Here is a 26,906-nt window from a genome sequence, read left to right on the forward strand (position 1 = left end):
CATTTCTGGGCTGCGGCTGACGCGTCGGAGTAGACGAGTTGCTTGAAGGGCATCAGTACGGATGATAATGTGGGCTGCAGGGATCATGGTAACTGCGACTACAGAGCGAAGCGCATCTTGTATAGCAAGCAGCTCAGCACAGAAGAAAGTAGGGGGTTCCGCGAATCGAAACCTGGCCGTCTTGTTAAGTGCAGGCTGGCAGGGACAGTAAAATGCAGTCGTCGTTACACAGCCCTGGATACTGGCAGCAACATATATAATAATTGAGCCGCGGGGTAGGTGACTATCTTGTTCCGCGATTCGCTCGCGAAGGGACGATGCCGCATAAGGTGAGGTTGGGCGACGTAGATGGGTAGGTTTTTTGTCGCTCAACTGCACGAAGTCCCACGGAGGAAGAACTGACGGTGGCGGTGACAGTATGGTGTGTGATGAAGCAAAGGTCCGGAGTGCTCGCGGTGAATGTAAAAGGGTGGCCTTAAGGCTACGAGCATCACGCCGCTGCTGCACAAGCTGGTCAAGGGTATTTAACTGAGGATTTTTTTTTGAAGTGCGTGGAAGGCAGATGATAGCTCTCATTGCCTCTCGATTGACGGCTTCCAGACGATCCCACTGAGCTCTGGTTAAGTGTTGCAACTGTGCTTGGTAAATGAGGCGCGGTTGCAAAACCGCTTTCACCAAATGTCGTGCGACATGGGAGCGAGCGCCGCCGGTTTTGGGAGCAATACGTCTGATTTGTCCCAAAGTCTGCAACGCCTGCTTTTTAGCCTGAGAAAGCCAGGCAGTACCCGTTCCGGACTGATGTATCGACAAACCCAGAATTTTCAATGTCGAAGATTCTTGAACTGGGGTTCCAGATAGTTGGAGACGGATTGGCGTGGCAGCGAGTTTACGGCGTCCCCAGCGGTTGGCCACTGACATGAACGTAGTTTTGCTCACTGAAAGCTGTAGGCCGATAGACATAGCGTAATTGGTGGTAATATCTAAGGCTGACTGTAGGGCCGCCGCTTGAGTTAGCAGGTCATGGTGAGTGCTCCATACCGCGATATCATCGGCGTACAGTAAGAACTTAACGTCAGGGACATCATGTAAGCGCCATGCAAGAGGAATGAAGGCAATATTGAACAGTGTTGGTGACAGCACCGAACCTTGGGGTACACCGCGAACAGATTCAAATGATCCTATGGAGTCACCACTGAGACGTATGGTAAATCGTCTGCCTTCAAGGAAGGATTTTATAAAATTGCATACTTGAAGAGGGAATATATATATATATATATATATATATATATATATATATATATATATATATATATATATATATATATATATATATATATATATATATATATATATATATATATATATATATATATAGCGGAACTAGTGAATCCATTATAGATGGCGCTACAAGAGTCAATGCAATAAAGCCCGTCAATAGACAAAGTAATGACATCCTCCTTCCTCCTATGCCGGCGCTCCTCCTCTCGGCTCCTCCCGGGCGCCGACGGTGGCAGCACCTAGGCAGAGGAGGATGCTAGCAGACGCTGCCAACGCTCGCCGTTCAGCGCTGTTGTGCCCGGACAACCAGCCCGGTTTCTGCATTTACAAGATGCACAAATTCTCCTGCGAACGACCTTGGACAGGCCCCTTGGACTAGACCGGTGCTGCGCCGCAAGGCATCCGAGCCCTAACGCTCCCTTGTCAAGCAAAGATGCTGCGCCGCTAAGCAGCGGCGCCTTATGGAGAAGCATCGGCGAGCAACATGTCCAAACGTGTTGCAGCATTGTTAGACAGCCAGGCGCCGGTTCCCTTTCCCCCTGGCAGTCACCGCGCGCGGCAAACTTGAAGCGGGTGGCCAGCGCGGTCGCTGGTTGGACCTCTCGGACGGCTGTTAAGTGCTGGATTTTTATTGGTCCGTTTGTGTGACGACCGTTTCTCGAGGCTATAGACCGTTTACAGCGCGCAGTTCTTCCGTTTGAGACTAGATGGCGCCACAGACGCGCTCGGAACACGGCGCCATTCAACACCCTCTCAATGCTAAGGCCTCTCCACCGGCCGCGTGACGTCACGCCAAGGGACCGTGCAGGCCCCGCGCTCCGCGATTTCAGCGCGCCGCGCCCGTCTGCACTATTCGGGTACTGCCGTACGTAGCTGCCTTATAAGTGATTCCTTCATTTTCATTTTTGTCGTTGCTGCAGAAAAGAAATTCGCTAGTTTGTGCGCGCCTTAGGCTATCATTTTATCTGCTTTATATATTTTTTTTATTGCAGAACACCTTATTGTCAAGAAAGTTCGAGCTGCTAATACAGTTTTTTATAATAAACAATTTAGCATACGGCCGCCAATTTCGCATTATTGGTCATTATAATAAAAAATTGATTAGTTAATTTCAATTAATCATCTAATTATTAGGTTCTATCACGTACATGATGTCTGCCGTGCGGTAAAATCCATCCGCACAGACCGCACATGCGTATATCTAGTTGTTAAAGTAGAAGTTCGTGAACATTGAAAAAAAAAAAACACCGTCTACTGCGCATTGTGTTAGTTTTATTCTGTATTGTGTTTTGCTTAAAGCTTTCACACACAGCAATAATGACACTCACAATAATGTTGCGCTGTTGAGTATTTGTACAGCTAATCTGACCCTTACAATAAAAAACGACGAGACACCAGCAATGAAGTGTGCGCAAAGCATTTTTATTGCTTGGGAATAAAACTTACTTCTTCTTAAGCGTTGCTGCTTTCCGGGCTGCGGCCTTCTGCTGCGCATTGTCTTGTATGGCATCATTTCTTAGTTTGCAAAAGTTGTTTAGAACAACGTTGGTTGCAACGCGTACTACCAAGCGCAGGAGAGTTTGTGCAGTGTGGCCATTTTCACATGTCTCAATGTCGTGTTCGTCCAGGAGGGAAATCGTCTGTGAAATCACGACACCACGTTGATTTCTACAGGAGAGAAAATCTTCCGCGGTTGCTCCAAAAGACAACTTCTCTGCAACTAGTTTAGTCATCAGTACCATGTGAACTGTGCATGGCTGGGGAAACTTCAGCCCTCCTCTCGACAGGTTAGCTATCATGGCAGTATTTTCCGCTTCGATCTCTCGATTTTCAATCACCAATGTGCTGAAGCAAGCAGAACATGAAAGCTTCTTTAAAGCAGCATGAGCAGCGTATCCTGCAATGTAGACAATAGCATCCATGTCAGAGTGGGCGTGTGTAATATCGTCGTCGCTGACAGCCACAGAAAAGTTGCATGGGACAAGATCCTCACTTACGTCTTCAAACTCTGTTTCCTCGCGTGGAAATGTCAAAAGTTTTTGAAGACGAAGCTTCTTCTCACATTCGTAGAGCTGACGCACGGAAATGTGGTACTGTGATCCTGCCAGCTGGCGGTAACGGCCGAACCGGTCTTCTAGCGCATCCGTCTGAAATTTGCCCAGCAGTACGTACTTGAAGTGAAGTTCTTCTAAGCAGTAGCGCGAGAGTTCTACCAGAGAATAGCATGTCAGTCGCAAAGCACTGTGAGTCTCTTTCGTCAGCGAGCCACTGGTGATGTTTATTCTTGCCCAAGCGTCTAACCAGTCCACAACGCCGCTCAGGAAAGCTAACTGTGTGTCATCAACAGACCTTACAGGGTCTTGCATGCTGTCCCTTAGCCTCTGGCCTTTGCAAGGGGTCTTAACATTGACTATTTGCCACCATGTGAGGATAACGTCAATGAAAAGAGCAGTCGACTCAGCTTGAGGAATCTTGAACGCGGAACCATGTGTCCTGGGGGCATTTGAAACAAACTGATTAATGACGTCGAGAGCGAGCTTTACATTTTGCCGCTCCATTGAGGTTGGATTCACGGCTTTTGCGTTCAGTCTGTAAGCAGCCTTCACAAGCGACGTCTTCTCTGAAGAATAAAGCTGCCGCACAGCTGCGAAAGAAGCAGCTTTCATACGAGGAGGCCCTTCGGGCATTGCTCCACTCAAGTCCATTTCAGGGAAATAGAGGCATGTTCCAGGGTTTTTCTGGTTAATCCAATTGTTCCTAATGCACTTCAAGAGATGCACAGGATCGACCACGTAGAAAAGAGGGCGAGCGTTATCGGCTGGATGGGGATAGACAATGCTCACCTGAGGACTTGTAGCAAATAACGACATCATCTTGCGGTTCAGAGCATTGTTGTCCGTTATCACAGCGATAATTTTGAGCCCCATTTTCTCAACATTAATGATTATGTTCTTAGCATGCTCGTGCAAAATTTCTGCGCTCAGTTTGCTCACAGGTAATATGTGAATGACGTCCTTGTTTGCAGAAAGGAGTGATTGTACCATGAACACATGGGCTGTTGTTGCTGGTTCCGTTGAATGAACCGACGATCCTACTATTGTGCCCCCTTTGTAGTCGAAGTATGGTTTTATGTGGATCTCATCGATCATCAGGGTCACTGTCTTCTCGTGGTCTTTCATTGATTTGACTCGTTCTCGGATGTAGGAGAGACAGTGCGGTTGATTTTGCTCCACAAGAGGGTCAGCTTTGTAATTTGAGCAAACACGGCGCAGTGTGGAAGGATGGGGCAGAATGATTCTTGATGCAGCTCTTGTGAAGTGATATGCGTGAGGAGAAATTGAATTCAAAATACTGGCGAATACCAGCAGCTCTGCGCTATACACATGCTGTTTCGCGAGGAGAAGCTCTATCTGCTCAACCAGAAATTTCAGCAAAGAAGACTGTTCTTTCGTCGTATCACTGTCCTCAATGAGGTCTGCAAGCAGTGAACCGACAAACTGCAATACTTTAGTATGTTTCGACTCTTTCGTCACCTCAGGTATATTATGCAAGCCTATCTCGAGTTCTTCTAGCAGCAAGGACAGGCTGGAGGTGTCGCATACTTGAGCTGGCAGAATCCTGCCTGAAGGAAGCGACAGAAGCTTCACTCCATTCAAGAAAACAGAAAGTGACAGATCAGGGAGAACTACCAAGGCGCATTTCACATTAGGTGAAGGATCATTCTCGATGAGAAGGAACCTAACGCACTGCTCATCGACAGAAACGGTCCAGAATTTCGTGTTGCAGATTCCAGGCAACTTAGATTTGAACTCCTCGTAAGATGAAACTTTGTTTCTTTTCTGTTCAAGCTCATTAGACTGAAGTGACTTCCTCATAGCCTCCTGCAAAGCAGCGTTTTCCCTTCTTGCTTTTTTCGTCTCTGGCGATTCACTCCGTCCAGGCGTTGAGGACAAGTATTTTGGGCAGTTTGGAAAAACAGAAGGCGCAGCATCAATCTTCAACTGTAGCCTGTCACGCTTCACCTCTATTATTTTCCCTGTCAGTTCATCTTGGTGTGACAACGTCGTAATGAAGTCGCCTGCGTGGAAGTGCAGTTCACACACCTGCACGAGAAAATGAAGCAAGGCCATTCGCCATGACTCTCCATTGCCTAAAACACTAAGTAAAAAGAGTCTGAATAGTGAACAGCTTTTACATATTTACACAGCTTTTACACAAGCCTTATGCACATCCACAGAACTAAATGCTTCCTGGACAATTCATACATAAGTGTAAGAAGTGATATCATTGCCTACAAAGACAGCATGCCTTTCCGGGAGCGACAGCTCACAACTAAGATAATTACCAGCGCCTATTAAGCAATATTTCAGAGTCTTACCCTCGAATGCTCTGTAGGTGTGAAATCCTTCCGTGGAATGGCTCGCAACCAGGCTTTTCTTCGTACTTCGTCTCTTGGGAAGCAATAAACACGTACTTTGGGACCATTCTGGTAGTTCCCGCGGCACCCGGGAACACAGCACCGGCCCATGTTTCACGAAGTTGCACTCGCTACACGGCAGGCAATCAGTTTCCCATTCGTGCGCTAGCACAGGTACGCACGCCACACAAGAAACGGCCACACGAAACAGACACAGCCGTGCGAGGAGCGAACGGAAATGCACCCAACGCCAGGCTGAAAGACTCAAGCAGCAGCTAGACGCTCACTGCAAGACTGCGTTCGTGTCTGTGCTTGCCCGGGCAAGCGCGAGCACATCGAGGGAGACAACCGAGCGGAGCGGAGCCGCGCTTGGTGAGCAGCCTGACCGGACACTTGGCGTGACGTAGCGCGTGTGGAAAGGAGGGCCTGGAGAGGCCTGAAGAAAGTATTTAGAGGGTGTTGCGCCATTACGGACCTCGTAAGTCGCCGGAGTGTACGCCTCGATGCAGTAATGGAAACATCGCGGGTGGCTGCCGAAGTGTTCTTTCTGCGAAGATGGGGAAAGGCAGAGGAAATACGTGCTTTATTGTGGATTGCAAGAATTGCGACAGAGAGTTAAAGGTGCAGGATGCGATCGTTTGCGAGCCTCACGGAACCGAACTGCACAAGGAAGTACTGCCCCTGTTCGCGCCCGTTTGCCATGCATCATTTCCGAACGGGCGAACGCGACAAACATGTCCGCCAGTGCTAGATGGCCAATATAGAAAGAAAGGTTACGATCTTGGAAAATCTGCGAGGGCAAGTGCGCAACATTGCTTCATGATCAAAGTGTTCCGCCACCGAAACCGTCACTTCGTGCTTTCAGTTGCTGTGTAGTTGCGCCTACGTGTGTAGTGAGGCCGCATTGCTCGTAAGTTAAGGTGTTCGGCAATTGTAGTAACAGCAGCGCCGGAGGCCAGATCAGGTACGGAAAAGAAGGACGACTTATGCTCCTACATGCCGCTACTGTAGATCGTGCGCTGCATAGCCGTACGAACGGACAACGCTTACCGTCCGTGTATTGTATGCCGTCTTGGTGCTACTCTTGAACTTCGCTCCAAGTAGAGCGCTTTTCGTGGACCAGATTCGGAATACAGCATTTGCGTTACGGCTGCTGGGCTGGATGATTGCCACTTCCTCGCGGTCCATGCGAGACAGCCACTAAAAGTTACCCCGCAGGCCAGCGCTCAGAGAGAAGCTGATTACTTACCACCAACGAGACCTCGAGCATTTTCATGTCCGCATATCGAGAGTGGAGCGTACCGCAATTTCATATGTGAGACTGACATAATTATGAACTTCGTGTAGTGTGAATGCGTTGCTGTGCGCGTTATAACAATTATATCGCGGAATCCTTCGAAACGATTGCGCGCCAGATTGTGAAGGCTGCTTGATGAATGGTACTGCTATACATGGTAGTGAACATTTGTGTGTCTATTTATTTTTGTCACCTTTGTGTGCTTAACAAACCAATAGAAAATATTTTCGGTTTCCTAAGCACCGTTAACAGGTTGCAAACAAATGCGTACGATGTGCATGCGAGCGTTTTAGAGCGGTGTCTGCGTGCATGTACAGAATACTACAACGACCTGCGCTGCCGCAGAAGCATTAAACCTTGCCGTTTAAGATAATAACAATAAAAAAAAACATTCAGCAAAGCCTTCTGCGGACGCAAAGACAAGTATCAGGAAATCCATCCATTGGCTGGCTATGAAACCGGACACCGTTTTCAAGGCCACAAGAGATCAAATTAGAGTTCTCACGTGTCCTTCGAATCTTTGGCCAAACCATACTGTCTCCTTCCCACTATTTTACAACCGTATCAGCCGAAACACAGCCTGTTGGAACCGAACCATCAGACGCGGCAGCCGTCGCGACGAGGCGCGCTCGGAGCAGTCAGGAGGCGTGCAATGGCGGCGTGCTCACGTGACCAAAGATGGCAGCCCCCATGATACGGCGCTGTAAAGCGTCTATATAAGCCGCAACGCTGCCGCCTGGAGAGGACTCCGATCTTCCGAGCTCGTGCTGAGTGTGCCGCTCCCGAGTGGAGCGTGATGTGTGACGCGTTGGAGCCTCGCCGGACGTCACCGTGCGAGAACCGTAGCGTTTGCTGCTAGCTCTCGGCCCCTGTGCCAATCACGCCCTGCATAATGCTCTGTACATAATGTATAAAATCCCTTTCGTTGTTCTCATCGACGCCTGACTCGGAGTCTTCGCTACCGACTGAGAGCTGGCGACGCTCTGTCACAAAACGGGTGGCGAGCGTTACGGGACCACCTCAAAGTCAAAACAGCGCGCAGCAGACCGCGCGCCCGAACGAATTTTGTGTTGCGTTTTTTTGCCTCAATTTTCTTCGGTCGAAATGACATGATGACATGGAAGATCGAAAAATAAGTTGTTGAAATAACTGCTGCGACCAATGCTGCGCTGCATTATGAAACTTTTTGTCCTGCGATCGCTTTGATTGCGGAGCATTCGTTGTAAGTGGCGTGCGCGAGCGAGTTCGCGGCACTATGGTGAATATATTCAATGCGTTGTGTTCCCAACGCAGAGGACCCCGCACCCGAATGAATCTGTTGCATTTTCTGCCTCTGATTCGGCCGCATGGCATGGGAGGTACAAAAATTACCCCAATAACCACCTCGACCCACGTTGCACTGCTTTATCGGAACTTTTCGTACTGCGATCGATTTGATCGCGGTGCACACGGTGGAAGTGGAGTGAGCGAGCGAGCTCGGGGCACTATAGTGAATGTCTCGGAGTCGTGTTTTTTAGCCGGCGCCTTTTGCCCAATCTTATTAAAAATTTAGCCCCGCGAAGAGGAAGTGGGCCGACATGTGACTAGATGTGCGGCCTAGGCTTTATTTGAACGGACGGCGGCTTAATGCTCCTATATTCTCTCAAAGGCGTGTTCGCTCGTGCAACGGGCTGTGCTATTCAGTGAGTGATTACTCGTCTCAATTTCAATTATTTGGCGCAGGAAAATTTGCAGATTATTTCGGAGTTAATATACCTCGGACACATCACAAGCTACCTGTTAAAAATATCCGACTGACGGTAGCCACGTAATGTTTGTTAGTAAATAGGCGAATACGAAGCCCTATACTTGGCAGTGTAACACGGTTGTGATAAGAATTTTGATGTAGGGTTAATAGTTTGGGTTGATTAACAGCAACCATAAAAGGCGTTTAAACGCTGTTTCGTGAGCATCTACAGCGCCGCATGAGTCATTCGAATGCTGCTTGTTTAGGTGATTATCTTGGGTCAGCATATGCAATCATGGCTTGTAAGAGAACATTGCCTTCCCTCTTGTAATCGCCATTCCTAACGCGCAATAGCGTGGTCTGCCGTAGTTAATCGCTTTCGATCGAAGTAGCGTGCAACAGAAAAAAAAATCAAATGCTGAAAAATCAAAACTCGAATTTACTCAGTTCTCTATGAAGCAAACATGTTGGTTCGTTTAGGAATCGCGAGCAGCATGAACAGCGGGAGCTTCAACGGCGATAACCACCCATTTGGCGTCGAGTTCGTGAGCGACGGAGTCCAACTGACACAAAACAAAACAAAATACGTCCAGCGATGCGCCAAACATCAAAGATAGACCTGCACCGCGAGCACCATGAACAGCGTAGGCTCAAACGGCAAGAACCGCCCTTTTACTATCGAATTCGTGAGCGAAGTAGTCCATCTGTAACAACCCAAATACGGCAAGCAATGCGCGCAACATAAAAGCTAGACCTACCCAACAAACACAAAACGTGCTCGAAATCTCCCAGAAATATCCCATCAGGACATTTGGAATGTCCCCAGGATGTTCTCATTTTTCCCGGAGACGTCCAAAAATCGTCCCCACAACTAGCCGTGTCCAAAAAGTTGTACGTCCCAGGGACAGCCGCAAAAGGTTAATGCTAGATTTCTCGGCTCTGGTTCTGTAAAATTATTTCTTCTTTTTCATGCAGACTTCAGGCATCTAAGTGCACATATGTGCCAAATTTCAGGCATATGCTTACGTTACAGGTGGTGTAATACATCTGTCAACTCGCGTGAATGTTTGCTGGCTAGGCCATTCAGACTTACCTGTTTACATGAAATGTGCTTTAACAAGGTGAAAATTTGGGCTGGTTGGTGCATGATCTTGTGACGGGAGCAGTGCAGCACGAGACTAAGAGAGAGGCGGGACACGACGCTGAATAACAACCAGATTTTTAATGCACGTTCGTCGAATATATACATCTCCCTCGTATAAGAAGGAAAAGAAGCATGAAAAACGCATACTTCATGCGTCAGCATACTTTCGATAGCGTTTCGTGACAGCGAAAATGATTATCTGCGTGCGTTGTCCTAATCTTTTACCATGTGTAAATATTATTCGTTTGTCATGCTTCTGTCCTTTCCTTATTGCACGAGCGAGATGTATATATTCGATCGAACGTGGATTAAAAATCTGGTTGTTAGTCACCGTTGATTCCCGCCTCTCTCTTTGTTTCGTGCTGCGCTGCTCCCGCCACGTGAACATGAAACATGCTAGAATTTTACACACAAAGGAAATATTAATTCAAAAAGTCGCCCGATCCCGTCCATATAACAGGAAATAGCAGCGCAATACAGATGTAATTTCAGTTTATTAGATGTGCTCTTTGCATTTAAATGAATACAAAGAGGAGACGCATATGTATGCACCATTTAACACACAATGTATGGAGCCCTACGACACCAGGAAATAATAATGGCCAAAATTTTCTCTAGCACAGAAATCTGCAAAAGAAATGAAGCTATAAAAACATAATACAGGCTGAAAGTTGATGCACCTTCAGCAAACATTCTAAAGGTATACAAGAGCATATATGCACACGCAAAAGCAAACGCATGTAAAGAGCAACCTGGGTGCCAAAAGAAAAGACGATATGGGCGTACGATACAGATAAGCGGTTTCAGGTCACGGATATTCTGCAGGGTGAAACCTCCCTCTGGCTTTGCCTCTCGCACGAGCCTCGGAGTAATCTTGAGCATGTTATCAAAACAGGAAACAAAAATAATTATACGAGGCGAAAATAAAGAACGAGCATAAACCACATACCTTGACGACGTTCCCAACAGAAACCCGGGGATGAAATAAAATGCTGCAACTATATATATGAGTTCAACGCAGCCTTCTGTCCTGCGCCTTCTCACGGTACAGCGAACGCTCAAACATACGCGTTACATCCTCGTTACACCCCTGTTTTATTTTTTTGTGACTAAGTGTGGAGATAAGACTGCTTGGAGCCGGATGGAAGGGGGTACGTCTTGAGGTAGGAGCCCTGGCTCGCCGCACCCATGGTACAGCAGCCCACGCGTGCGGCACAATTCGGCGTGGGAGGCGAGATCAAGGTGATCAAGGCACAAGTAATCCGGTGGGGGTGGGTTGGGAGTCAGCGACGCGAACACAACACAAACTATACCGCTGCGACAGGACGGCAATGTAGGTAGAGCAGGTTAATCCATGGGCACTCGCAGCAAGAGTGGTGGGCTTCCGAAGGTCTCTCCCGCCTATGACCGCAGTGGACGGCCACGCTGCCACCAACAACACGCCACAGTCGTCGGAGGCGCTGATGGATGCAGAGTGCGCACTAGGAGTCGCCCATTGCCTTGAAATCCGCTGCCGCGAACGACGCCTGTAAGAGCGCCATTATGGTGTAGGGCCGTGAAGCTGTGCAAAAGACTTGCGATGCGCCGCGCGCCGCTGCACCGGTTCCAAAAGGAATTATGTGGGCACGCCGAGGTGCGCGGGAAAGCTGCCATGAATCCGCAGCTACGAAGTTCACGACAGCCCAGTGATGAGAGCGAGAGCTGCTGCGCGCTGGGGCTTGCGCGCGAGCGTCTAGGGGCTGCGCGAATACGTGTGCGCAAGATGGCTTCCGTCCAGCGAGGAAGCCGGGCGAGCGACGGGAGGCCCATTACTGCGCCTCTGCTAGACAGCGGCGCAACGAGGACTGCTGGTAGTTGGAGATGCCTGCAGGGACCGCCACATCGTGCTGAAGTTGGAAACACTATAGAAGACTGGCACGTTGGTGACCGCCGCTCCCGGCGGTGCGATGAAAAGGCAGACCGCCGTCGCCTGCCTGCAGCATGGAGCATACGGCCCACGAGAGAGATGCGGGGTGAACTGCGCTTCCTTCGGCTGTTCGAACAAAACTGTCTGATCTCTCAAAACGGCGAGTGCAAGCGCAAAACCTTCTCTCCCCGTAGCTTTTGGCGCGCGCGAGAGAGAAAAGGGAGCGAGGAGTCAATTTGTATTTTTTGTTGAAAAGCATTGGTCCTAAAAACGTTCTCCCAGTTACCTTTCTGGGATCAAAATGCTGATTTGTTTTTGTTTCTGTTTAACACCCCCCAAAAAACGTTTCTAGGACATTAGTGGGCGCACTTCCCTTTTGCTTGTGTTTCTATGTCCTGCCTCTACGGCCTGGAAATGTTCGATAAATGTTGTACTGGGACAGGGACATTCCATCCTTTCTGGGCTCTCCTGGGGAGGTACGTTGTTTGTTGGGTATATTGTGAGCCGCATGTACAGCGGGTATCAAACAGCGAGAACCGCCTCTTTGGTATGGGGTTCGTAAGCGAAGGAGTCCAAGTGCGACAAAAATTCCTGCAGCAGTGCGCAATATGAAAGCTAGACCTCCAACGCGAGCAACGTAAACATGGGGGCCAAACAATATGATCGAAGCGCAACTTTCGAGTCAAGCCTGCGAACGAGTCTGACTGCAACCACAACGACACGTTACGAAATGCGCGCAATATCAAAGCTGCACCTGCAGAATCTAGCAGAGCTGGCACGGTGGGCATAAGACAACAAGAAGCACAGCTAGCTTTCGTAGCCTACGAGCGAACGAGTCCATCTACAACTATGCCAAACAGCATTTACTGCGAAGACTGTAGTCGCTCGCGTTTCGCACCAAATAACCCTTTAAAAAAAAAAACACGACTGACAACTGAAGAACGGCCACTCAACTCACAAAGTGGCGGATCCAGCACATTATCGAAGTTTGCCCGTCCGATCCTGTGCATCCGGACCTTTCGGCGAAACGCTTTGCTTTTTCCGGGCGGAATTACAAAAAATCTTTTCCCACTGCCTCCTCGGTTGTTGCATCCATACGCGCAACAGAAGCTCGGCATCGCCGCAACGCGTAGACGCCGTCAAAGATGGAAAAACACTTCCCGCCAAAACTGTTGTACAAAAAGAAAACTAAGTGCGACTACTACCCCGGCAATGGCGCCGGCGTCTGCTGCGGAGTAAAAAAGCGCCCGCTAACACGTGACCACGGCGCCTCGGCCAATGGGAGGCTCGATTATCCGGCGGCGCGCTAGGAAAGGAGGGAAGCCGGCAAGTTCAAAGCTTCGCGTTACTTTTGTTTCATTGAGGGGCTTTACAAAGCAAGATATCCTGTTTTCTAGTTGCTGCCACAGATGGCGCTGTAATCTCAGGATGATAGCGGACCTCACGAAATCTTGAAACGAGATGAGTAAGAACTAACGCTCTTTAAAGCATGAGCACTTATCAACCTAATGAAATCCCACTGGTTGTCTTTAGAAGATTCTAAATATATAGAATACTGATCTTGAGTCTATAGGCTTCATATAAGCAGCCATTTTCAAAAAATAAAAATGTCTAAATATGTTTTTAACGAGTTCTTGCAAATAAGTTTTCTAGATCTTTTTTGGCGGAGCATTAGCAGGCATATAACACCTCTTTTTGCCTCATTGTTTGCAATACATCTGAAAATAGATTTCTTCTAGACATTACCGTATAATTTTGCAGACGTTTGTTACACGCTGCGTAGCCCTTCTTGTGTTTCGTGGGTCCCTCACAAATTTTCATGCTCTCATCACCCTCACGTCACTGAGTGAAATCCTCATGAGGTGAGGGTGAAAACGCCCTCATGAGGGCTCGTCCTCGTTGGTATGCCCATCCCTGGTTATCGCAACATCCACTCGTTTGTGACACCTCTGTTTTAGAGGCCCACCTCAAAACATCTAGGCTCTTCCCTCCATATGATATAGCACAAAACCACTTAGTTGCTTTCCACATGTCTTGCTTTCTTCTTCGCTTCAGAGGAGCCAAAATGAATTTAAACACATTTTCTGAAAGCACAATGCCACAGATTATGCTGTAAGGTGAAATGTCATCCTCAATTGCAATGCTTTGCCTTCACCAAAGCAGAAGAGCCTATGTACTATCCCTCTCCCCACACGCATCGGCTTGCCTTAATTCCTCCCTGAGCAGCAGAATCTCATCTGCATTCTGTTTTATCATGGTAGAACAAACACTCGTGTTGCTTCATGGGCGTCTTCGTAAAAAAAAAAAATTGTCAGTGGTTTAGCTCTGGGTAAACCTGGAGTGGCGTGATAGCTACAGTTGGCCGGGTGGCACTTGCTCAGTTGAATTGCAAAGTCAGTCTTTCGCCGCTCCGTTTCGCTAGGCGTTCCTTCTTCATCTTCGTGCCACTTGACACGGAGCGTACGCACAGCTGCTGCAGCTCGGTTTCGCCGGCGTGCCGCGCCGCCAGCAGCAGCAGCTGCTCCGCACCATGTGGCTGGTCACGTGACTAACCGCCCCTTGAAACACATCTTCTATAAAACGTCTTCAAACAACTCCAAACATCTAGCAACGTCTAACTCTAGATTGAAACGTTTAAAAAACATCTCAGCAATGGAGGTTTATCCACTAACGTTTCAAAAACCTGCTGACAAAAGAGGTTTATTCACAAACGTTTTAAAAGCTTCTCAAAATATTTGTTTTCCAGGCAACATTTTAAAAATTTCTCTCACGAGAAGTTTGCTCAGGAACGTTTTAGCGAGGTTTTTTAACAGCAATTTGTTCTGAACAGGAGCGATCGAAGCCTAGCGCCATCTATCTGAGATTTTACGATGCACATCTACCAATTGTCAAGATACACCCCCTCAGGAGACGTCTCAAATGGGATTTGCTTCGTTTGGGGGGTCAAGGTGGGCCTACAATTCGGCTTGCAGTGCGATCTGGTAACGCTTCAATTAGTAATTGCATGTATACATGTATACTATGTATGCTGCATGTATACTAGTATTTAATTGTGGTTTTATTTCTATACCAAACACACAGGGTTTTATTTGCCTACCAAATTAGGTACGCAACTGTCCCGAGATGGGTGCCCCTTGTCGGAGCTCGTATACGTAGCAGAAAGAATGTATCAATTATAGTTGGCGCTACAAGTTTCAATGCAAGATGTGCTGCTTTCTAGTTGCTGCCACAGATGACGCTCTGATCTCAGGGTGATAGTGGACCCCACGAAATCTCGTAACGTGATGTAGTTGCTGCCACAGATGGCGCTCTGATCTCAGGGTGATAGCAGACCCCACTAAATCTCCTTACGTGATTGCTGCCACAAATGGCGCTTTGATCTCAGGGTGATAGCCCCACGAAATCTCAAAACATGATGAGTAAGAGCGTGCACGCTCTCAAAAGCATTAGCACTTAACCTAATGAAATCCTACTGGTTGTTTTTAGAGGGTTCTAAATATTTAGTATATATACTGATCTTACGGCTTCATATATATAAGCAGCCATTTCCCAAAAATAAAAATGTCTAAATATGTTCTTAACCAGTTCTTGCAAAGAAGTTTTCTAGATATTTTTTGGCAGAGCATTAGAAGGCACATAACCTCTTTTTGCCTCATTGTCTGCAGAACATCTGAATATAGATTTCTTCTAGACATTACCGTATACTTTTGTAGTTAGTTACACGTTGCGTAGCCCTCATGACCAACCATGTGACAGCGTGGCGGTGCAGCCACAGGGAGGTGGCGCCACCACGCTGAAGGCTTGAAATGCTATCGTAGTGTAGCTATCGCTACAAAAGCAAACGAAAACAGGGCGTCCATTTTCATCCTTCCTAGTGATACAAAATGTCTCGCACGTCACTTTGAGTGCGTACACATGAGTGTGCCTGCTCTTTGCATTGCTGCAGTGGTAGAAAAGGATTAAAAAGCGCCACCTTTCTCCTTGCATCACCTTCCTGCCAGGGCAGCTGGCAGAAAGCTCGACTCAGTGCCACACAGGCAAAGGTATGCCCTTGGGCCGGGGCACGTGCACGTGCACCTCACAGTCCCAGTTGCTTGTGCGTGCCTCGTGGTGGAGATGGACCTTGGAACACCCTAGCATGTGCAGCCCTCATAGCTTGGTGTGTCGCCCATGTTGCACTGATTGTGCGACTCGATCTACGTCAGCAGGCCGCGGTAAAAAAGCTTGTACTGGTTCTGCATGACATGGGATGCATGGGCAAAGACGGCAGCAGTGAGTAAAGGTATGTCACATTCAGATGACGTCACTTCATTTTTTCATACAATTGCAAAATAAATATCACAGGTGCAGAAGAAATCCCAGCGATGTCATAACTGGCTGACCTCAATGTGATGTCAGTATATATTCACCTAAGTTTTCCACCATTCCTGCTTTCATGTGGTGTCACAGCATTTCTCTTTGCATATAGCTTACATGTTTTAGTCAAGTTGGAGGCTGGCTTGCGGCAAAAGTTTTGACCTATGACATATGCACCTTCACTTGCATACTTTCTGAGACTACATTTTCTCTTAAGGTACAGTTGAGGTGTCCACCAGATGTGATGTTGGAGGCTTGCAGCAGGGGTTGGGACCATCATATGCACCTGCAGTTAATTGCTTTAAGGCACGGTTGAGGTGTCCACTGAGATGTCCAGATTTGAAAGCTACTGTGCCCTTTTCTTTACTTAAAACACATGCTTTTGCATTCCTCTAGGTAAGAAGACGTAAGTGCCTTCAGAATTTTTGGTGTCGCAGATGCATGCCATACCACTGCATGACCTTCTTCCGAAGAGCACTGAGAAAAGCACTTGGAGGTCCTTTGCTGCTCTGCCCTAGTAAATCTAGGTGCGTCAAAAACGAAACCATGTGGGCGCACAAAGTGCATAGCCACGAGGCACGTTTCGGACTAAAACAGCTTGTTTCGTTGTTTTAAGCACGAATACATGCTTTTCGCGCAGTTATAAGAGAAAAAGTTTAGACGCGTATCAGAGGAACACTTGTAAAAACCGATGTGTTGTGATTTAGCTCGTTTCGGACTAAAAAAGCTTCCCTATCCTCCTTGGACACCCCAAAATATACCGAAACTCAGCTGGCTGCCTGTTGCAACACCAATTACGAGCTTCCTTTGGCTTCCAACATTCAGGTTAATTGTCTTTCTTCCATCTCCCTCGTGTGATAGAAGCGCACTAGCTGTTTCATGGCAAAATTTATATACTTCAATATCAATCAACAGTGTTGGCGGTATCACATTACAAGTAACGGCGTTACTGGTAACACTTAAGTTTTTTCGGTAACTTACTAACATACTCATTACCATTTCGGAACTATAACAGGTAACATGCTAAAGTTAACATTTTTCGGTAACGTGAGGTGTCGTGTAGTTACTAGGCTTGCGCGGCATCCAGGCTCGGGGTGCTGCGACCCGCTTTCGATTCAGCTCAACAGAGGATGAGTTCTTCGGGAACGCTTTCTCGACATCGTTGCCAACTGAAGATAGGAACTGTCTCAGAACCTTTTGGTCCAGCATAACTTTGCGCTGAGTGGGCTCAAGGAAAACTTTCTACGCGCTTACCAGCTCTTCCTGAATGTGAATATAGGAGTACCATCCAGTGCGTCTATCGAGCGCCTATTTAGCGTAGATGTGGACGTATTCACTAAGAAGCGAGGCAGGCTGTCCGATGACAGCTTTTAAATGGAGCTGTTGTTTAAATTCAACAGCAAGTTGTAGTTATTAAAGCTGTCGCTGCAATACTGTGCGCTGTTTATCAACTTTGTTTTCAAAATAAATTTTGCTTCTTTCTCTCTGCAACTGCAGCTATGTTTCCGATTATTGAATTCCTGAGCGAGCGAGACCGACCTTGAACACCTTCACATAAACAATTGCATTTTTTGCAGTAATTATACAGGTTAAAATGAAAAAAAATTGTTAATGTGCGCAAATATATTTTTCCGGAAACTATGCAATTTAAGCAGTTCTTTATTGCTGTATGATTTGCATATCTATTTTGTTAGGGAGAAACGCATCGAACATTTTGCAATACCACATTTTTTAGAATTGCTGTAAATTTGTTGCGAGTTCAGCAATGTTTTCTTTGTGAAGTAAGAATTGATGATGGAGTGTCATTTTGTATTTAATGTCACATTCAGAAAATGGATTCACCATGTTCCACAGAGTTTAGAAGCCATCACATGCAACTATAACATTCCTAAGCTCCTGCACATTTGTGCAAAATATTCTCTTTAAATTGTGATTTCGGGTAAAATCATTGGTTGGGGTAGGGGTTTTATGTGAAATATGACCTTTATAAAATTTAGCGAGTTCTTAAGGTGAAGATGCACTGATTAAAAATTATGGCCATGGAGGAACGGCAAAGTAACCTGCGGTACTTTTTTCGGTAACGGTAACGCGTTACTTTTTTGTAGTTAATGTAGGGCAGTAACGCGTTCCTTTTTTTTTCTGTAACAAGCAACTTATTTAGGCACTTTTTTTTGGCAACAGCTAGAACACTGTTGATCTAACGCGTAACCTTTGTGTACATTTGCCAGCCTCAGAGATACGTGAAAACTATTTCGTCCATTTTATCATCACACTTGCACTTGCGAGATTAGTCTGTGGTGGCGACACCTGTATTTTAGCTCGTGCTCGTTTCTGTCTTACAAGAGCTTTGATTTCAGTAAGAGTGATCTTTTTGTGATCAGGAGCTCGTAATCTGCCGATACAAGCCAGCTTCACTTTCTCCTCAGTGTCCCTTTAGAGAGCCCGGACATCGGCGGCCACCACTCCTTTCAAAGTACAAAACGGTGCATTGTTACGGCAGGTGCAAACAAAAGCCGCAATGGTCAAGGATGATAAGGCGACCTCTCTTCTGCCTACTGCAAGTGAATTTACCGTGGAGGGTGTCATGGATGCGTATGCGAGCACTACAGCTCTTCTGTGGAAAATGGCTTGGTCGACGATGAAAACCGCGTGGCAGACAAGTTCTTCGGGCGCCCTTACCGCAAAATAATCTGCACTACATGCAGCCACAAACTATGCATGCAGAGAAAGGAGTCATGAAAAGGCTATCTCCATGGCCTTTAGCCTTGTATCCAAAAACCAGATAGCCAAGCAATGCTGCATTTAAAACGGCACCAAGGACTACTTCCCCGGTGCCCTCTGGAGAAGTAATCTAATGCACATGGTGCTCGATTTGCAGAGCATTATTCTCAACACTGCATTTCTTTGCTGCCGCTCATCTTTTGCAATTGATTTCCTCACAACAGTTGTCTATTTGATCCTGTTTGTTTTGTTCAGCTCCCAGATCGAATCGCGTAAAGTGCGATGACAATCTTACTTCATATCTCAATTCTTCATACGACATTGTTTGCAGTCTATGGCAACCACACGACAAAAAATCAATAGCAAAAATTAAAAAATATAGAATTGTCATGACCCGTAGCACACGTTCAGATATTCATTCAAGGTTGAAGCAGTCTCCTACTACATTCTGTCGAGCGTGCAGGCATTTGACAAGTAGAAAACATTTGTAGAAAGGTTACGGAGATATGATGTTGAAATTCTGTGCACTTATTTTGGAAGCATTAGTAACATGAAAAACAATTTTCATCAAAATTCATAAAAAATAAAGCTTGTGTCGAAAGCTGCATTCCCCCCTTAAACAGTTCCCATTTGTTCTTACAGTACCTATCTACTTGATCTATGAATCCTGCCTGCAATGTGTGAACTTCACTGACAGTAAAATGAAATAAAACTCAGCTTCAGTCATTGTTTAGTTTATTTTGTGTGCAGCCATCCAATCACATGCAATTGCATGCACCAGTATCATCACATGCAAGCACATGAAGAATGCTCAAAACAAGCACAGCCACGCTTGCTCTTTTATTTCAGCTTTGGAAATCAACACACAGTTTGGAATCCACACCACTGTGCCACCATCTGCAAACAAAGTGGCAAGCGGTTTTATCACACAAAGGAGTGGGAAACAGCCACAACAAACTATACAGGCGCCGTTTTTTGGCGTGCAAATCCTTTACTCTCGTTTCCTTTCCGCTCAAAGACCGGTATACACATCACAGCTCTAAGCACTTTCAAAATGCGCACTACAAGCATAGCACAGGCCATCTATCCAGATAGCTTCATAGTTAATAGTTGCCTCTCTCTATCGCTCTATTATATCTCAAAGTTCTTTAATCATACTGAGCACGAAACTACCACTTATGAAGTCATTTTCTGTGGCCAATTTTCAACAGTGAGCACATAACTCAGGTCTCTGAGAAGTTTGCTTGCACAGGTGGTGGTGCAATCCGTAACCCCCCCTTTCCTTTAAGGTTTACACTAAGCCACAAACCCGGTTTTGAAAATGGGGTCAGTGGAAAGTTTCAAAACTTGTATGGTTAAAGAGCTTTAAGCTGACTTTCTCTCTGACGTCAGTAAACTAGCAAAACCATCACAATTAAGCACAGACGGTTGTACATGTCAGTGGAGTGGAATGTGCACGTAAAAATTGAGTTACCAACAAAAACAGGGCAGCGTTAAAAGCATAGATGAAAAAACAAAACCTCGAAGCAGCAAAGTCACAATGCTGTGTTTCACAAAGACTCACATATGTCCCTGTTTTCTAACACCACTCTATATGCAAACAAAAACAAAACAAATATTCAGCGCACCTTGAACAGCGCACTCTGCATTCAAATGCACCAACTAAAAACAGTGAAACTACATATACAAACACAAATCCTTTCATTGCAAAAAAAAAAGGATAAAAACTTTGCAAATGCTTCCAAAATAAGCATGTATCCGGAACTACAAGTAAATGAGTAGGAAAGTTCACTCCAAAGCAAATGTGTCTCGCATAACTTTGCACAATGATCTACAAGGCACCAAAAGTGAGGGCTCTAAGAAAGGTACCTGCGTATGTGTTAGCAACAACAGCCTACTGTAAAGAGAGATGGCAATCACTCCACTTGGCAAGCCGCTGAAATTTGTTAAGATCCTCACACACTGCCACAAAAGCTGCGGCAACAACAGCAGAAATGCAGCATGGGGTCCTCCTACTCGCAAAATGATTATCTCTCGTAATACGTACGTCGCTATCTTTGGCATCCGCCTGTGTACTTTGGCTGTGGTGTGCAAAGTTAGATGGTTTTCTGGGCCTTTCTTACATACACAGCGGAAAAGTGTCACTGCTTCAGCACAAAAAGCCTCGACCAAAAAAATGCATGGCTGTTAAATTCTTGGGCAGTGTCTTTTATTGTTGGCCAGGCTTTGCACGATGGCAATTGGAGTATTTTATCAGCAATGAAGCAAGTGAACATGCCCAGCTTTGGTTAACGATTCAGCTCAAATATGGCAACCACACTTTCTCAAAAACAAGCTTCTGGTCTTCAAAATTTCTTGACGCCATGAAATTGGTTTTAATGGCTTCACAATTACAAAACAGCTGAAAACTACAGCATTCACAATGTGGTGTCTGATGTGGCTGCAGAAATTAGTGCAGGTCATCACTGAGCACCACAATGCGAATATTGTCTAAGTGGGCTGGACAATATTTTTCCAGGTGGGCTGGACAAAATCTTCAACAACGTTGAGGACATAGTACTCCAATTAAATGAACCTTGCCTTTAGTACAATGGTTGATGATCATTGGCATTATAGCATGGTGCCAGATATAAGAACTCGATCTGACTGACTGAAGGACTTTAATTTGTTGGAATATGAAGTAAAAAAAATTGTGAATATGAAGTTTCTTTGACATACGAAATGAGAACTACTGAAATTTCAAGCAGTGTACTCACGTATGGTGAGTAGGAAATTTAATACTGCCACTGAGCTGCAAGAAAACAGGTCGTCGTGAACACCTTGCCACTTGGTTGTGAGAAAGTCCCATTTGGCTAGCGTACTCGTTGGCACCTAATATGAAGTGGTGATTTAAGAGATCCCAGGCTAAAAGAACTACCCGAAAACAAATATACATTTCCATGCTCCGAACTCCTATATGCAGTTCTGCTTGGTTGTCAGCCCATTAAACCTCAACTTTTGCTTGAAGTTAATAACTAGTGACTAACAGCTTAAAGTACTGCAGCAAGAGTTTGCCATCTATTAATACAGTACCTGCTTTCTTACTAATCACTTCAATAAACTGGCTACAGATATTGAAGAGAGAATGCCAACGTAATGGCACAAAATGGGTTGATCAGAAAGGGATCCTAACCCTACAAGCTGGAGGAGATGAACCTTCTGCTCTGATGAGATCTCTATCCAGATATATCTTGCCAGAAAAATGTGCAACACTGGCAGAAGGCGTGACTCTACAGTTAAGCCTATAGGACAAGCACAGCACTCTGTACACTCAGTTGACGTGCTGGGCTAGCAAGAGTTTGAGAAATGCCTCATCCGACACACTGTACAGTGCGATTCAGCACAACAATGTGACTCGGCACAATGCAGAGAGATTTAGTGCTTGTATTTCTTATCCTCGTGCAGTTTCATTTCTGCAAGCGTTCTGATTAGGATAAAGTTTCTATGAAAAGTAAAACAGAGTATCAAACTGAACTGCAATGGTGGGCAGCAGTATTCTTATATTAAAAAAATATGAACTGATAAAAATCAAGAAAAATGTAAATACTGAAGCCTACTTAGTTTACCAGGCATCGATCATGCTTAAAGCAATATAAACGAGGCTGGCAGTAATAAAAAGTTAAAAATAACAAAAACATAAATCTTTGAGGTCAGCATGTGATGCATCACCAATATTGAGTAGCTCTTGCAGTTTGCAAGACAAAAAAATATAAGCACATAAAGGTGTTTTGTTGTACTGGTGAAGCGGCACTCAATTTTGTCAAATTGCACCGGATGTGGCAGCAGTACGAATTTTGTGAACCATGGACGGATAACGCGCATGTGAATAACTGCCACAGTGAAGTCATGAGGTTTGAACGGGATCCTTTTGGGAAACAGTCTCAGTAGCAGTGCCAGCCTTTCAAGCCAAGGATGACCAAAGACTCGCAATGGGCACCATGCAATCAGACCACGTGTGTAAAGCAGCACAACCTTTACTCTCTATTCCATTACTCTTGGCACCTCAATAAACCCTCAATGTTATTAAAGTGCCCGGATAAGCATAGTCAAGTGAATCATTTACAACAGTGATGCAAGAGAGAAAAGGGCATCTTATCCATATACATGACATCTAAACATTTCTGCTAGCCTCTGAGTTGAGCTCACGCCGTCTTGTCTGATATGGGAACAGACAAGCCACTAGTGTACTAGTATACACACACACAAAGCACTCCTAACCAACAAGTGGATTGCACAGTGGTGAATGATATGAACAAACACAAGGTGAAAATGCATTCAAAAAGCCGGCAGATGACGACAATTTCGTCAGGGACAGTGTCACAAACGGGGGAGGTGTATGTGGCGTCAGCCGTAGCTATTTTACAACCGCGTGGTCATTGGCACATTTCTTTCACAGCAGCAGCACACCGATTCAAACACAAGCCAAGGAGTGATGGCACTGAAACATGACAGCTTTCAGCGTGATGGGAAATGGTTGCATGTCACCACCACTTTAAAGCTTTCGTGTGTGCTTCCATCCTATGATATGATGTCTCATTAGAGGCAAACATCTGCCAACCAGCTGGTTACTGCCTTTCTGGCGGGCTAAGCAAGAGATGCGACACCCGTTCAGCAGCCGAGAAGCCCCCTTACATAATGCGACCTCTTTTATCAGTATCCAAAGCAGAATCCTTGGGCAGCACGCACAGTAAGACAGATACCTCTTGTTCCCAGTGCGAAGGACACGTCCTGCCTGTCAGTGATTATCACATGGAAAGTGTTTTCAAGTCACTAGGGATGCGATCAACTAGCATTAGCACTTGGGGAGCATGGCGTTCACACTGCTTGGAACAGAAAGATGTTTGCAACCAGCAAGATTTATGCAATAGAGGATAGACCTCATTGAAAAAAAAAAAAATATCAATGCAGCAGCTCGAGTGTCTACAGACAGCAAATGACGCCACACACAACCAAATGCATTACTCATCAGGAGGGTGGTGCAGTCTAGCTCCCCTCAGTCGGAATTTGTACGGTCGAACCTCCACATCAAATCTGATCATAAGTCAGTACTTCCTTTCAGACAACCAGGAAGCCAAGTACCTTCAGAACGTCAGGGGGGGTCCTTAGCTCGAGGAAGAAATCAACATTCCAAGAGAATCTCAAGCACCAAGGTTTGAGACTATGAGGCCAACCAGGGAAAATGGCCACCCCCACAACACCTTGCATCCAAACACCTGGGTCTGATAGGTACACATTTACCGCTGCTGAGAAGTGCCAGGAGTACGGTACTATCTAGATTGTCTAAATAGCGGGTGGTTTGGTTCTTCCTTCATTAGTGTACAGTTGCAGTCAGTGATAGACTGGGGAAACATTAATGCCATAAATATCAGTGCCCATTTGAGAAAATAGCACACCACCTCCTGTGTTCACCAACTCAATGTTAAAATAAGCCAACGACTGATTATTTTTTTAGAACAAAAACTAGGTTTCCACTCTTGTTAAACACGGTGATTCAGTAGTGATCACATGCAATGCAAACAACAAACTGGAACTCAAGTGCTGGATGCAGTGCAGTATCAAATGTCAAAGGCCAGAAATTATAGTCCGCATTTATAAGACAAGTGGTGCTGAACATGCCACATGAGTCAAATTTTTAAAATGAAAAACTTGAAATATGACTGCCACTTTCACTTGGATGCTGCATCAGTTGTGTGTTCACTCTATGTGTGATCCACGGAGCAAGAAACCTTAGGAGTGGAAACTCCGCTGTTTGCGGCGACCAGAAAAGGTCACAAGCCCGCGGTGCCACTATCATGCTGGCGGCGCCTGGCGGCCTGGAAAGAAATTACCGCTGTTTCGGTTGCCAAGGCAACCGGTCGAGCGTGTTGCTCCCGTTCGGCCGCGCGTGCCTGACTTCTATTGAGGGCACTCTCGCACGCTTCTTTACCACTGGTAGCCCAAAGAGCAACTGGTGCTACGCTTAAACCATTTGAGCACAGTAAAAAATAAAACGCGTTCTTTTTCATGACCGCTATAAGACGATCTGTAGCTTCTAGCTGTACGCAGGGCTTTTGTTTCACACCCGCACAATGACTTTGATTGGATGGGTATAAGCACTGCTGGCATTCGTCGAAGGCAAACATGTCTTCACGTTCGTCGAGTATGTGACCACGCTGAGTTTCAAATGCTGGAAGAGAACGCGGGCTTCGTACGACGCAGCGTTTATGACTACACGTCAGCCGAGAAGGCAACAAGCGACAACAACTTCTCACCTTGCTCAACTTCTCCCTGCAACACTTGTAACCGCTTTTGCAATTTCGAACAAAACACCTGCGTCCCATCTTAGTCTAGCAAATTCCGAAGGAGGCCGCACTGCGCGTAGCAGCTCTGTTAGCATTACGGCCCTCGAACTGACACCTACAAGAACTGTTGCTGTTTGACTTAAGGGTGCAGAAATACAACCTCACGGTGTGCCCGCTGAAGCAAACACCCGTGACGTCTGCTTTGAGCGCGCACCGCCAGAGAGCGCGCCAGAGCCGCCTGCCCGGGCGCTGCATTTTTTTTTTTTTTTTTCGCTGCGGCTTTTACGACGCACCGCATGGCACCGCCACTGCATACGGCCCCGTCGGCGCACACAATTGTGACCTTATCTGGTCGCCTGCGCTCGCTCGCGCTGACGGGAGTTTCACTTCCTAAATAGTCTTCCTCCGTGGTGTGATCACAACTGTATCAGCAAAACCGATGCCATATATCTCATGCCTGGCACTACAATGAGTAAGCCAGGCATGTTCAGGACTGTGCAGCTGAGGAGGGGAGCACAGGGGGCAGTCAGTCCGGTCCATAAGGTCTGCTCCGCCACTTGGTGGTCTTGTCACTCCATCTCCGGGCATTAAGGTACACTATGGGCAGATTAGCACAACAGCTCAGATCGTCGTCTCGTATGGAAGGTTGTCGGGATAGTCGTCTGACTCTCCCAGAGCAGGTGGGACATTCCGGTTAGCGCGGTCCTCTCGACCGTCGTATACGTCTGTGCCGCCAGTGCCGCTGCTGGTCGCGGTTCGCTGCTGCCGCCAGTGAGCATTGGAGCTGCTCTGTGGTTTTCCACCGACTTGGTAGGCAACGAGTGAGGCATGGTCGAGCTTGCCAGGCACCATGGCGAGCCGCGGACCAGCACGGTGGCGCCGCCTGCGGGCCTCCTCGCCAGGTGCCGCATCGGCTGCGTACAGCTCGGGATCCTCGAGAATTCGGCGCTTGGCCGCCGTCAGCTTGGTGGCGAAGTCCACCATCCGTTCGCAGAGGTCCTCGGCGGTGGTGCAGGCGCCGTCGCCCTGGTACAGGCCTTGTTGTAATAGGTCCTGCCCATTCCAAGAAAAAATTATAAAAACAAGAATGTTGCCACAAAGTTCACAACCTGTCATATGAGATGTTTCCCTTCACTCACTTGCTCTCCATAAACCCAAAAAATCTAGCAATGTTCTGAGTAAGATTGTATTCACCGTATCTATACGCGAATATAATGCAACTTCTTTTTCTCCAAGCATCTGCTTGAGAGTGCGCCTCGCATTATATTCGGAAGCAAGGTACTAATGTATAGCAGACATTTTTCTTTGCTACTTTTCAAGATGCATATACAGTAAACTCTATGACTAAAAGTATAGAGCGCAGCTTAAAACGGACAAGCACAAAGACGAGAGTAGACACACGAGCGCTCATGTGTCTGTTCTCGTCTTTGTGCTTGTCCGTATTAAGCTGCGCTCTATATTTTTAATCATGGATTATCAACTAGCCCGCACCCTTACCCTAGTACAGTAAGCTCAACGGCCATGCTCAAGAGCGGTGAGGAGAAGCCAACTTATTGGCAATCTAGTGCCATCGGGGCAGAGCGCGCGGCACAAGAGAGAGAGTGAATGGCTATAAACGTGGAAACAAGGCTCTGCGGGCCGCACAGAAGAAAGACAAAGAACTGTGAAAAGTAGAGAAGGGAAAAAGGCACAGAACTCTGCAGAAGCAAGGCCCAGGCTGGGCATGGGCCGCGGAATATTT

At 46.5% G+C, this 26,906-nt stretch overlaps 1 protein-coding gene and 1 long non-coding RNA gene across 2 annotated transcripts in view; one reads left to right on the plus strand and one right to left on the minus strand.

Moving 5' to 3' along the window:
* Positions 1-15,599: 15,599 nt before the first annotated feature.
* On the plus strand, positions 15,600-19,244 carry LOC144110259 (uncharacterized). The gene is made up of 2 exons (XR_013309779.1): positions 15,600-16,050; positions 18,551-19,244. It is a non-coding gene; the product is annotated as an uncharacterized LOC144110259 (long non-coding RNA).
* A 426-nt stretch (positions 19,245-19,670) lies between these two features.
* The window catches only part of LOC144110257 (PP2C-like domain-containing protein CG9801), a 38,652-nt gene continuing 31,416 nt past the window's right edge, over positions 19,671-26,906 (minus strand). Inside the window, exon 8 of the mRNA XM_077643102.1 lies at positions 19,671-26,218. Within this exon, the coding sequence (XP_077499228.1) occupies positions 25,787-26,218 (432 nt within the window). The 3' untranslated portion in view covers positions 19,671-25,786. The remainder of the gene's footprint in view (positions 26,219-26,906) is intronic.

This window comes from Amblyomma americanum, chromosome 11 (assembly GCF_052857255.1).
Source record: "Amblyomma americanum isolate KBUSLIRL-KWMA chromosome 11, ASM5285725v1, whole genome shotgun sequence".
NCBI lineage: Eukaryota > Metazoa > Arthropoda > Arachnida > Ixodida > Ixodidae > Amblyomma > Amblyomma americanum.